The following is a 13,924-nucleotide window of genomic DNA, read 5'->3' on the forward strand; positions in this document are numbered from 1 at the left end:
GGCTTTATATAGAAGGATAAATTACAAAGCTACCGTTATTAGAATCATTAATGTCATTGCTCGCTTACTAGTCTTAAATGTGAACTATTATTAAATATATCTAAAATTTTAGGTATATTTAAAACTTCTTTAATAGACAGATGAAGAAAGAAAAATAAATATTGAGTATACGCTTTAATTACTTCGAAATTTGATCCAACATTGTGTCGAGATACTGTTTGCGGACATCATTTAAAGTGCTAACGACACGAAAAGTATGCTTTCGGCTTCCTTCTGTGGCCTGCTAACACTGGATTCATCAGTGGAAAGACGATGTAGATTATAATACTTGGCGTCGCAAAGTTTGCTTGTGATGTGGTGGCACTTTAGCCCATGGAATCATTTCGGGGCGTTCGATAAAGCTTTACCGGGTGCGGTTTTGGTGGCATCTCGGCATGGCTTCATCTGGGCCGGCGTCGTCCCACGAAGCCCGCTCGAAGCACAGCCGACGAGTCCAGGTGGGTTTGGCGTACACCGACATGGTATCCGCGGCAGCCTGTAGGTTTGGGCAGATGGCGTGCGTCCCATCGATTCAGAGAGCTCGAGCACCGCTTTCATCATCAACATGGACATGGAGCTTGACGATGTTTTGACTCGCCGCCACTGAATCAACGCTCATGTCCGATACAGTGGGCAGGTCCGATCACTGATATATAATGATGACAGCCATGAGAGAGAGAGGCACAGGTTGTGTACTATCCCGTTCTCTTCTTCGCAAACATGTCGGTTTGCTCGCTATACCGCGTTACTATGCCGTGCTCTTGCTCGGAGAGCCACCTCGGCTCGTGCCGGAAGCAGCTCATGTTCTGCGTCAGCCGGGGGAAGGCAAGGAGAAGAGCTTGGACCCGGGTGTCGTGCTCGGCTGAGACCAGGACGGTGGTGATCGGGCTGGCGGCAGACTCCGGCTGCGGCAAAAGCACCTTCATGAGGAGGCTGACCAGTGTCCTCGGGGGGGTGGCGGAGCCACCGAGGGGGTGCAACGCCTACTCCAACACACTTGTCGGTGACGCCACCACCGTGATATGCCTCGATGACTACCACGCCTTGGACAGGGAAGGGAGGAAGGAGAAAGGTGTCACTGCGCTGGATCCCAAGGCTAACAATTTCGATCTCATGTACGAGCAGGTGAGAGCCCTCAAGAGTGGGGTGGCCATAGAAAAGCCTGTATACAACCATGTCACTGGCCGCTTGGATCCACCTGAGCTGATACGCCCACCAAACATCCTGTTCATCGAAGGCTTGCATCCACTGTGAGTTACATATCTCTTGTTACTCTGATCCCAGTCACGACTATATGTTTGATTTGTCGTGATTTCTTATAGTTTTGGATCATTCACTAATGTCTGATTTGTCATAATTTCTTCTGCTGCTGCTGCTACTTCTTCTCCTTCTCCTTCCTCTTCTCCTGCTGCTGCTGCTGCTCCCTCCTCCTTCTGCTCCTCCGCATGCATCTCCAATATCTGATATGACCTGACAGTATTATTAGAGTCTAATGTTCGTGTCATTTGCTACTGTGACTGACAAATGGCTTTCTTATGTTCTGCTCTCAGGTTTGATCCACGCATAAGGAGTCTCCTGGACTTCAGTATCTACTTGGATATAAGCAACGAGGTGAAGTTTGCATGGAAAATTCAGGTCGGTAGAAACAGAACTCGCTACTGATTTGGGTCAGAAACATCTGTTGTCAATCTCGCAGCTAAGGTTCCACGCCATCATGCACATTGCAGCGAGATATGGCAGAACGAGGGGAGAGTCTCGAGAGCATCAAAGCCAGCATCAAAGCTCGGAAATCCGATTTCGATATGTATATTGGTACATCCTGATTTTTAATCTAGCAACTTAGATCACAGGACATGGATTTCATGACATTGCTTCTCTGTCAGATCCACAAAAGCAGTTCGCCGATGTCATAATAGAAGTTCTACCAACCCGGTTGATTCCAGATAAGAGTGCAACAGAGGTACTGAGAGTTCGACTGGTGATGAGGGAAGGGGTGAAGCACTTCACCCCGGTCTATCTTTTCGATGAAGGCTCCGCCATTTCATGGACACCCTGTGGTGGAAAGCTAAGTTGCTCATATCCTGGCATCAGATTCTTCTATGGCCCAGACACATACTTCTCTGATGAGGTAACTTCACATTCAAAGTCACATTCTTTTACTTCTCCAAGCTGAATCTCCACTGTGTCTTCTTCTTCTTCTTCTTCAGGCTTCAGTACTGGAGATGGATGGGCAGTTTGACAGACTAGATGAGCTGATATATGTTGAGAGCCATCTGAGCAACTTGTCGACGAAGTACTATGGAGAGGTGACGCAGCAGATGCTGAAGCATGCAGATTTTCCTGGCAGCAACGACGGGACTGGCCTTTTCCAAACCATCATTGGTCTCAAGATAAGGCAACTGTATGAGCAGATCATTGCTGGAGACAGCAGCCATGGGTTGAAGAGGGAGCAGTTGCGCAGATGCCTCCGTCTGAGTCCCGTTTGAGTTCATGTTGATTCTTTTACACTTACTGTGCATCACTTGCAATGTAGATACATGCAGGAGTCTGTCTCTTCTGTTGTCATTCTTATTGTAAATTTGACCTGATTTTATTGGTCAGTTTGTATTAATGTTGGCTGCAAAGGATGTTGAAGGAGTTTGGAGATTCTCTTGGAATTGTGTCTTTGTAGAAGTCATCATGCAAGTCACTGGTGATAGAAGATCATAATACAGAATGATTTTTTTTATATTCCTTATATGTTTTAATTCTCAATCAATTAAGCATTAATAATATATTTATAATCATATGATTTTAGCATATGATTAAAAAAATTTCTCATATAAATAAATATGTATTACCTCGATAATATCATCTCTTTCTTTATAAATTCTTTATGGTATTAGAGGTTCAAGCTATGCTCCCTCTTTCTCATTGATTCAAGCTATGCTCCCTCTTTCTCATCCCACCGGCGACCACTATTTCTCTTCCTTGTGTATCCCATTGTTGCTTTATAATTTTTCTTGGAATTCTAGCATTGCATGGAAGATGAAGACGTCGGACTCCTTATCTATCTCCTAGCGTAATATACTCTATAACATATTTTTGCATGGTGGGCATTCCCTAGCATTTTGGATCCATATTTGACAACTAGACGATAGTCTATTATTTATCATCATCCTTTCGAGTATTAACACTTATGATCAAGAGAAGAACTCAAGAGAGAATGGAAGAGATCATTATCTTTTGATCAAATCCTCCCTTATACACTTCTCATTTCCTTCATTTGATCAAATAATGTGTAATTCTCAAATTTGATCTCCTCAAATAGATTAGAGTTCTGCTATTTGTGCATCCAAACCAGACCATCAGTTCATTCTGGATTTTTATTATTGGATTATAACATCTTATCAACATATCTTTCTCTTCACGTTTCAAGTATTGTTTTCTTAAGTAATAATAGTTCATCTTAACCTAAAGACTTATATATATCAAGACAACAACTCTAATCCTTTTTAAGCTCTTGAAAGATAGCAACTATACATCTTAATAAGTACAATTCATCAATCTCTTCTTTAGGATCTATTAGGCTACATCATTGCCTCTCTCGGTTATTCATAAAAAAAGAAAATTTAAATATCAAGAGAACTCATCGTAATGATAAATATTGATCGCAAGTTATGGTTATGACAAGATCATTTTATTCTATAAGTTATTCAAGTTTTAATTGCTGGCTCTATTGCTAGTCATATGTGCCCTGCAAGCCAATTACATGAGTGATGACACATGTGACATGATACACACTCTTTTTGCTTATTATATTATTTAATATTTTATCACTTTATATTGCTTGTTGCATGAATATATATAGTTATGTCTATGGATTTATGCAATGAAAATTAGATCATGATGAGATCATGATAATGAGACTGATTTACCTTTAAACACAAGTCTTAAATAATCGTGGTCATATGTTACTCGAGAGGGACATCGAGATAACTGGAGAGATTGATGCACTATGTACCCATTCATATGATGGAGCCAGCTGGTCCCATAGTTGCTCATGTAGGGACACTAGGGATACAGTACATGTGCTTATTAGAGAATAAGTTCACCGATTGATCCGCTCACAAAATATTGGATGGTTGATGATGCCTTATTGTTATACAATAATTTTGTAATCCCAATGGTATATCTGATCCTTAGACTTGAGACACCAAGGATGTCATTTATGAGTACTTCACTCTTTGATACTGAACTTATATATTTAGAAGTTTCAAATATAATATAGTCGGTTATCAGGAGTGGTTGTCAACCTTATGAGGGTTATTAAGTATCGATATAGGATCATCTGCTCTCAGTGTCATGAGAGAAATATCTCATGTGTTCTTGCTCAGACAAATCCATGGCCAGGGTCGTTCGAATTGAGAGAGAAAGAGTTCTATGAGAGAATTCGATTAGAGCGAGACTCGAGTAAAAACCATATAGGTCTTACGACACCATGCTCGGTATACGATCTTTGGGATATTAGATGGATGAGGGACTATAGGTACACAATAACTGATGATAGACATGTCTAGTAGATTGGATTTTTCTGTATCATTTGGAGACTACGGTGTAATGGTCCAGTACGTCTACAATTGATGAGTCGAGTGAATTATTATAAAGATAATAATTCATTAAGCCAAAAGGAATTCTAATAGGTATAACTCACAATTAGCTCAATAGTGGGTCTAAAGGGTCACACACATATGATAGATATTGTGACGAGTAGCGATGAGTAGAGGTTCGGATATGAGATATTCACCAAAACCCATATCTTATTGGATATCCAATAGGCCTATGAATTATTGGATCCTATGGATAAGATCCAATAAGAGCCAATGAGAGATTATTGGATAGAGATCCACTAATCTAATAGGCTTGGGTGATTGGATAGAGATCTAGTACCTAATAGGGCAGGATCCATTATGGTTAAGTTAACAGTGGGCCTTTATAAATAAGAGGGAACCAAAAGTTCATAGGCTAGAGCTTCTCTTGGTTGTCATCTCCTATTCTCCTCTCTCTCCTTCTCCTCCTCAGATAGTAGGCTTGGAGATTTGAGGAGCATCGTCGCAGTCCTACTATGTGGATCACCGCTAAAGAGGCGGACACTTGACTTCCTTCATCCTCTCTTACAGATCTATAGGGATTCATGGATATATGATCTCCCTAAGTTAAATATAATTTTTCATATACGTAGTTTTCAGTTTTGCATATCTTGTGCACTAATCTTTGCATGACGACGAACATAATTTATGAAAAATTTAAGGATTTTTATTTTCTGTTCTTCCGTTGCATATGTGATGTTATCCCTAGATTCCCCTCATACTCCCTAGGTAACACAACTATCTCATGCATGGTTTTCAGTTTCATGAATTTTGTGCACCAATCTTCACACGACAATGGATACATTTTTGTGAAATTTAGAGATTTTTGTTTACTGTTCTTTCAGTGCACATATGAAGTTGCCCCTAGATTTTCCTACACTTATTCCATGCTAGGATGATTGAGAGGACATCGGTTCAGAACCATGTTCTAAAAATAATTGAGTAGATAGAGAAACTCATAGGTCTAGGAATAATCCTAGAAATAGCTTATGTGTGGATCTTGTGCTTCAATCTCTACCAGATTCCTTTTCTTAACTTGAGATGACTCCCCCTAAACTCCTTAATATGTTGAGGAAGGCTGAGAGCAATATTAAGAAATAGAAACTAGTTCTTTGTATAAGTAATACTAGAAAGAAAAGGAAGGCAGAAAAGTCCATTAAGAAGGGCAAGGGCAAACCGGGTAAAGCAAAGGTTGCTAAGAAAGACCTGACAAAAGACAAAGGTTAGTGCTTCTACTACGGCAAAGATGGACATTGGAAGAGGAACTACAAAGAGTATATTACAAACAGGATGAAACAGAAGCTTAGAGAAACTTCAGGTACATTCATGATCGGTCTCCATCTGTCAGATTCTTATGATAACACATGAGTGTTGGATATCGATAGTGTTTATCACATCTACAATTCATTGTAGGTTCTGACAAGACCTAAGAGATTGGTGAGAGGTAAGATAGACCTCAATATGGGTAATGGAGCAAGGGTTACTGTTGTTGCTGTTGGTGAGGTCACTTTACATCTACCTAGTAGAGCTACTATTGCATTAGATATATGATATTTTGTTCCTTCTATTATCAAAAATATTATTTTCATTTCATATTTGACATTGAATGATTATAAAGTAGTTTTTTAGTACAATAGTTATTCAATTATTAAGGATGATAAGATCATCACTAGAGGGACATCACATAATGGTTTGTTTATGCTAGACATTGCTCTACATATCATGAATACAACTTGTGAATGCTAGATCAATTTGACTATGAGTCATATGCAACTTATGAGCATTGCCTTCATAGAAAACTGACCAACTCTTCATTTAGTGGAATTTGAGAGAGAGCCACTGGGCTATAGGAATGCATACATAGTGATGTATGTGGTCTCATGTCAACTTATGTCATAGATGGTTACTCTTTCTTCATTACTTTTACCAATGATTTCTCTAGGTATGGATACATGTACTTAATGAAGTATAAGTCTTAGGCATTCGAGAAATTCAGGGAGTATAAGAATGAAGTGGAGAACCAAATTTGAAAGAGTATCAAGACTCTTCAATCAGACCAAGGAGGTGAGTACTTAAGTACAGAGTTCACCCAATTCCTTAAGGATCATGATATTCTATCATAATGGATACCTCCTTATATACCTCAACTTAATGGTATATATGAAATAAGAAATCGTACACTGATAGACATGGTGCAATCCATAATAAGTTTCACGATATACCCATCTAATTTTGGGGATACGCCCTAAAGACCGTAGCTTACCTTCAAAACAGAGTTTCAACTAAGTCGGTAGTATCTACACCATATGAGATATGAAAATGAAAGAAGCTTAATCTTAAAGTTGTTAAGAATTGAGGCTATCCTACCCACATTAAAAGATACAATCCTGATAAGTTAGAACCAAGGACGGAGCGAAGCAAGTTTGTGGGATACCCTAAGAAAACCTATGAGTATTATTTCTATCACCCCGAGGATCAAAAGGTATTTGTAGCTAAAAGAGCTGTGTTCCTCAAGAAGGAATACATTCTTGGCGGAAATAGTTGAGCGATGTTGGAGAACCTAGATCAAGCACCACTCTACAACCCGAGTTTGTTCATGTACCTAATACACAAGTTCCAACTTTATATAGATTCAACATAGTATCTCATCTTCCTGAGAGATATCTGGGACATATTAGAGGAAAGGATGTTGAAGATATTGATCCTCAGACCTACGAGGAAGCTATTACGAGTATAGACTCTAAGAAGTGGCAAGAAGCCATGAATTCTTAGATTGATTCCATATACTCTGACAAGGTTTAGAATCTAGTTTATGCACCCAAGGGTATTGTACCCATTAGTTGCAAATTGATCTTCAAGAAGAAGATCGAAGTAGATAGAAAGATAGAGACCTATAAAGCAAGACTAATGGCTAAGAGGTATTATCAAAGGCAAGGTGTTGACCATGATGAAACATTCTTACCCGTAGCCATATTAAAATCCATTTGAATTCTATTGACTATTACAACACACTATGATTGTGAGATTTGGTAGATGGACGTAAAAATTGTGTTCCTTAATAGCAACCTCGAGGAGGAGGTGTATATAATACAGCTTGAGAGATTCATGTCCAAGGATAGTCTAGATAAAGTGTATAGATTGCTTAGGTTCATCTATGGACTAAAGCAAGTTTTTCGAAGTTAGAACATAAGATTAATGAGATGATCAAATCTTATTACTTCATTAAGAACGAAGATGAGCCTTGTATATATAGGAAGGTAAGTGGTTGTACTATCACATTTTTGTTGTTATATGTGGATGACATCCTGATCATTGGGAATAATATAGGGCTACTCTTCATAGTAAAAACTTAGCTATCTAGACACTTCTCCATGAAGGAAGTAGGGGAAGCATCATACGGACTAGGGATTTAGATCTATAGAGATAGATCTAAGAGGATGCTTGGCTTGTCTCAGTCTAGGTATATAGATACTATTATTAAAATGTTTGACATGAAAAATTTCATGAAAGATCTCATACCAATGAGACATGAGATATCACTTTTTAGGAGTATTTCCTCAAAGACTCTCAAAGAAAGGACAGATATGGATATGATACCCTATGTATCAGTAATATAATATATTATGTATGCTATGTTATGTACCAGGCTTGATATAGAACATGCTCTGAGTGTCATGAGCATGTATCAGGTTGAGGTGGATCGAGGCTTGGAGCATTGACAAATAGTAAAATGTATCATTAAGTACTTGAAAAAGATTAAGGATCTTTTACTAGTATATAAAAGTAGTAGCCTTAAGGTTAAGGGCTACATGGACTTAAGCTTCTAATCTAATGTCGATAATAACAAGTCTAATTCAAGATATATTTTCATCATGAATAGAGGAGTAGTATGCTGGAAGATTTTCAAGTAAGATATTACTGCTGACTCAACCATAGAGGCATAGTGTATTATTGTAGTAAAGGCAACAAATGGGTGAGTTTGGATGAAGAAGTTCATCACAGATCTAAGAGTCATGCTAAGCAACAAGGAGCCAATTCCCTTATATTATGATAATTATGGGACGATTGCTCAAATGAGGGAACTCCGGTCTCATTAGAAGTGTTCTGAGGAGGTTTAAACTTATTAGAGAGATCGTGGCCCGAGAAGATATAGTAGTGGAAAGAGTTCCATCCGAAGATAACATCGTAGATCCATTGACAAAGTTATTTTTTCATATTGTCTTTGAGTATCACAGAGATCTGATGAGGATTAGATATAAAGGTGGTTGGTTTTAGGTCAAGTGAGAGATTGCTAGTCATAGGTGCCCTACAAGCCAATCACGTGAGTAATGATATATGTGACATGACACACAATCTTTTTGTTTATTATATTATTTGATATTTTATCATTTTATATTGCTTGTTGCATGAATATATATTGTGATATATATGGATCTATGCGATGGGAATCGGATCACGATGAGATCACATTTATGAGACTAATTTACCTTTAAGCACATACCCTAAATAATCCTGATCATATGCTATTCGAGAAGGACATCGAGATAACCGGACTGGTAGACTATATACCCGTCCATATGATGGAGGCAACTAGTCTCATAGCTACTCGTGTAGGGACACTATGGATATAGTACAAGTGCTCATTGGAGAATGAGTTCACTAATTGATCCGCTCATAGAATACTAAATGGTTAATGATATCTTATTTTCAGATAGTGATTCCATAATCTTAATAATGTATTTGGTCTTTAGACTTGAGACACCAAAAATATATTGTGTGAGTACTCTACTCTTTGATACTAGATTTATAGGTTTGAAAGTTTCAAATCTAGTACAATCGGTCATCGGGAGTGGTAGCCAACCTTACGAGGGCTATTGAGTATCGATAGAGGATTATCCACTCTCGATATCATGAGAGAAATATCTCATGTATTCTTGCTCAAACAAATCATTAGCCAAGGTCACTCAGATTGATAGAGAAAGAGTTCTCCGGAAGAATCCGATTAAAGCGAGACTCGAGAAGAAATTGTATAGGTCTAACAACACCATGTCTGATATATAGTCTCTAGAATATTAGATGGATGATAGACTATAGTTAAATGATAACTGAGGATAAATATGTCTAATGGATTGGATTCTCATATATTGTTTAGGGATTGAGGCGTAGTGGCATACTACGTCTGCAGTCAATAAGTCGAGTGAATTAGTATTTGGATAATAATATACTGAGCTAGAATGAGTTCTGATATGTATGACTCATGACCAACTTGATATTGGGCTTAGAGGGTCACATACATATGACAAGTGTCATGACAAGTAAAGGTTCAAATATAAGATATCTATCGGATCCCCTATCTTATTAGATATCCAATAAGTCCCTGAATTATTGGATCCTACAGATGAGATCCAATAAGAGCTAATAAGAGATTATTGGATAGAGATATAGTACACAACAGGGCAGGATCCATTAGGGTTATATTGATAGGGGACCTCTATAAATAGGAGGGAACCAAAGGTCCATAGGCTGGGGATTCCTGGTTGTCACATCATATTCTCCTCTCCTTCATCTCCTTAGATAGCAGGTGTGGAGATTTGGGTAATGATTTGAGGAGTATCGTCACAGCCCTGCTATGTAGATCATCACTAGGGAGGGGAGGAGGATGCTTGACCTCCTTCATCATCTCTTACAGATCTATAGGGATTTAAGGATATACGATCTCCTTATGTAACACAATTATCTCATACATGGCTTTTCAATTTCGTGAGTTTTAGCGCACCAATCTTCGCATGACGACGAACACCTTTTCAAAAAAATTATGGTTTTTATTTTATATTCTTCCGTGCACATGTGATATCGCCCATAGATTTCCTTACATCTATAACACCACTAATCTCTTCATGCAACACTATAATAGAAGCATGGTCCAAGTTACAAACTACCCTTACCAATCACTCTCACACTCGCATGCTAAGTCTTTTATCAATTGTGATAAAAATAACACAAGGGGAAAGTATTATTATTGATTATATGTAAAACCTAGAAGTTATTATAAATGATTTAATTCTCAATCAATCTATGATTTATTAATACCACTGTTACTATCATTAACTCTTCATTAATTCTCATATTTTCAACATAACTCAATAATAACACCGAGTTTGGATATCACATGATAACATACTCTAATATTAGTATCTTTAAACCATGATAAATCCTTGATCTCTATGTTACCATAAGCTTTTCATCTAAGCCTACTGAATCCATAACCATTACCCAAGCTCAAAAGTCTCTACACTAATATAAATCCATATGTGAGAAATAGAATGTCATACTCTATAATATCATATAAACCCTTGTACTATTTCACTAAACATAAAATATTATTAGGTATAAGTGAATCTTTCGAATTAAGTGAAATTTAGATGGATCTATTGTAAAATATAAAATACGACTAGTGGCAAAAGAGTTTCACCAATTATTATGTGCTAATTACTAGTCATAAGTGTCCTGCAAGCCAATCACATGAGTCATGTGTGATACGCTACATAATCTTTTTGCTTATTATTATTATTGATATTTTTTCACTTTATGTTGCATGTTGTATATATTATGATATCAATGAATCTGTAAAATGAGATTTGAAACATGATGAGATCAAGATTGATTTACCTTTAAATACAAATCCTAAATAATTATGATCGTAGATTACTTGAGAGGAACATCAAAATAATCGGACAGATTGGTATGCTATATACTCGTCCATATGATGGAGGCGATTGGTCTTATAGTTACTCGTGTGGAGACACTAGAAATACAATGTAAATGCTTATTGGAGAATGAGTTCACTGATTGATCTATTCACGGAATGTTGGATAGTTAATGATATATTATTGTCATACAATAATTCCGTAGTCTTAGTTATATATATGGTTCTTAGACTTGAGACACTATGGATGTCATGTATAAGTAGTATACTCTTTGATAATAGACTTATAGGTTAGGAAGTTCCAGATCTAGCACAACCGACCATCGGGAGTGGTATCCAACATTATGAGGGTAATTAGGTGTCGATAGAGGATCAACTGCTCTCGGTGTCATGAGAAGAATATCCTATGTGTTCTTTCTCAAACAAATCTCTAGCCAGAGTTATTCAGATTGAGAGAGTAGGAGTTCTCCAAGAAAATTCGATTAGAGCAAAACTTGAGTATATTATGCATGAGCCTAACAATACCATAATTGATATATAGTCTCTAGGATATTAAATATATTAAGGACCATATATATATATATATATATATATATATATATATATATATATATATATATATATATATATATATATGATAATTGAGGACAGAGAGATCCAATTGATTAGATCCCTCTTATCGTTTGGGGAATATGACATAATGACCTAGTACGTCCATAGTCGATGAGTCGAGTGAATTATTATGGAAAAAATAATTCACTGAGTTAGAAGAAGTTCTAACTGGTATGACTCAAGGCTAACTTGATATTAGGCTTAGAGGATCATGCACATATTGTAGGTGTTATGATAAGTAGAGGTCCAAATATGAGATATTCGTTGGAGTCCTTATCTTATTGAATATCTAGTAAGCACATGAATTAGTGAATCTTGTAGATAAAATCCAATAAGAGATTATTAGGTAGATATCCACTAATCCAATAGATTTGAGTAATTAGATAGAGATCCAGTACCGGTAGGGCATGATCCATTGAGGTTAAATGGTAGAAACTTCTATAAATATGAGAGGCCAAAAGGTGGTATAGGCTAGTCAACTCTTGGTGGCTCCTCCTATACTCTCCCTCTCCTCTCTCCCTTAGAGGGCATATGGACAACAAGAAGGGTCGGCTCCTTCTTGATCACGTGGTGCACGTGGAGAGAAAGATCATGGATTTGAGGAGCATCTTCATCGCATCTACCATGTGGATCACTGTTAGAGATAAGGACTATTGACCTTCTTCATCTACTCCTATAGATCTAAGATTTTTTAGGGATATACAATATCCTTAGGTGACAAATCTCATTTAATATATACAGTTTTTGGTTTTATGATTTATACACACCAATCTTCACATGATAATGAGATATTTTTTTGGAAAATCTATGCTTTTTGTTTTTTATTCTTTCGTGGTGCATGTGATACTTTGATCAGATTTCTCAATATTAATTTCATAGAAACTTTCAATCTAATTGTTAAACTAGTAATAATTTGATTCGTCATAAACTTGTCTATCATTTAAGGCTAGCATATATGGCAAATAGATGTTAATAATATTTTCTTATGGGATATTTAATTGAAGATATTTTTATGCAATAATACCCTAGCTTCATCCACCTTTATTATCTTGATCATACCTTTATTATCTTGATCATATTTATAAATTACGAAAGGTTATTTATTGACTTCGTCAAGCTCCAAGAGCTTGATATACCAAACTTAGCTCATTTTTTATGTGAACTATCATTGTCAACTACAAGCCTGACATCTCCTTATTCCTATGATAACAAAAGAGATGTATTATATATTTACTGGTCTATGTGGATGATATTATTATCATAGGCAATAATATTATGAAGATCAAATAATTTCTTAAGCAATTAATCGATCGATTCTCCATCAATGACCTAGAAACCTTAACCTATTTTTTAGGAGTCGAAGCAACATTCATATCTTCTGGATTTTTTCTATTTTTAAAAAAGGTACATTCGAGATTTATTATTAAAGACGAATATACAAAATATTAAAGAAATTGTTACTCCACTCCTTCACAATTAAGTCACTTAAATTATATGATGGTAGCCTTACTACAAATCTCATATAGTATCGACAAGTACTTAGTTCCTTGTAGTATATATTTCTTACATATACATACATTTCTTAAACATCGGCCCTTTACTATGCATTAGTTTGCACTAAAACATGTTATGCAATATCTTAAATGAACTTTCAATTATGGACTTTTTAATTCAAAAACACTTATCATTTCATCTTCATGCTTTCGTTGATATTGATTTGGTAAGCAACACCGATGATAGGACATTTAAGCTTTTTATTATCTTATTTGGAGTAAATATGATCGGTTGGAGTTCTAAGAAACAAAATATAAATGCAGAATCCAGAATACTAAGTAATTGCTATCACCACTATAATACTCAATTTGGTCACCAATTTACTACATAAATTTGGTATCACATTTTAATCTACTTCTATAATATATTATGATTATATCGGAGC

General features: G+C 36.6%; 1 protein-coding gene across 1 annotated transcript; it reads left to right on the top strand.

The window, feature by feature from the left end:
- Window positions 1–669: 669 nt before the first annotated feature.
- LOC135628466 (phosphoribulokinase, chloroplastic-like) lies at window positions 670–2,744 on the top strand. The gene is made up of 5 exons (XM_065135126.1): window positions 670–1,289; window positions 1,590–1,674; window positions 1,767–1,851; window positions 1,923–2,167; window positions 2,247–2,744. Exons 1-5 carry the CDS (start codon window positions 760–762, stop codon window positions 2,523–2,525), a joined length of 1,224 nt encoding a protein of 407 aa, XP_064991198.1. The 5' UTR covers window positions 670–759; the 3' UTR covers window positions 2,526–2,744.
- Window positions 2,745–13,924: the final 11,180 nt, after the last annotated feature.

Source organism: Musa acuminata, chromosome BXJ3-1 (genome assembly GCF_036884655.1).
Source record: "Musa acuminata AAA Group cultivar baxijiao chromosome BXJ3-1, Cavendish_Baxijiao_AAA, whole genome shotgun sequence".
NCBI classification, from domain to species: domain Eukaryota; kingdom Viridiplantae; phylum Streptophyta; class Magnoliopsida; order Zingiberales; family Musaceae; genus Musa; species Musa acuminata.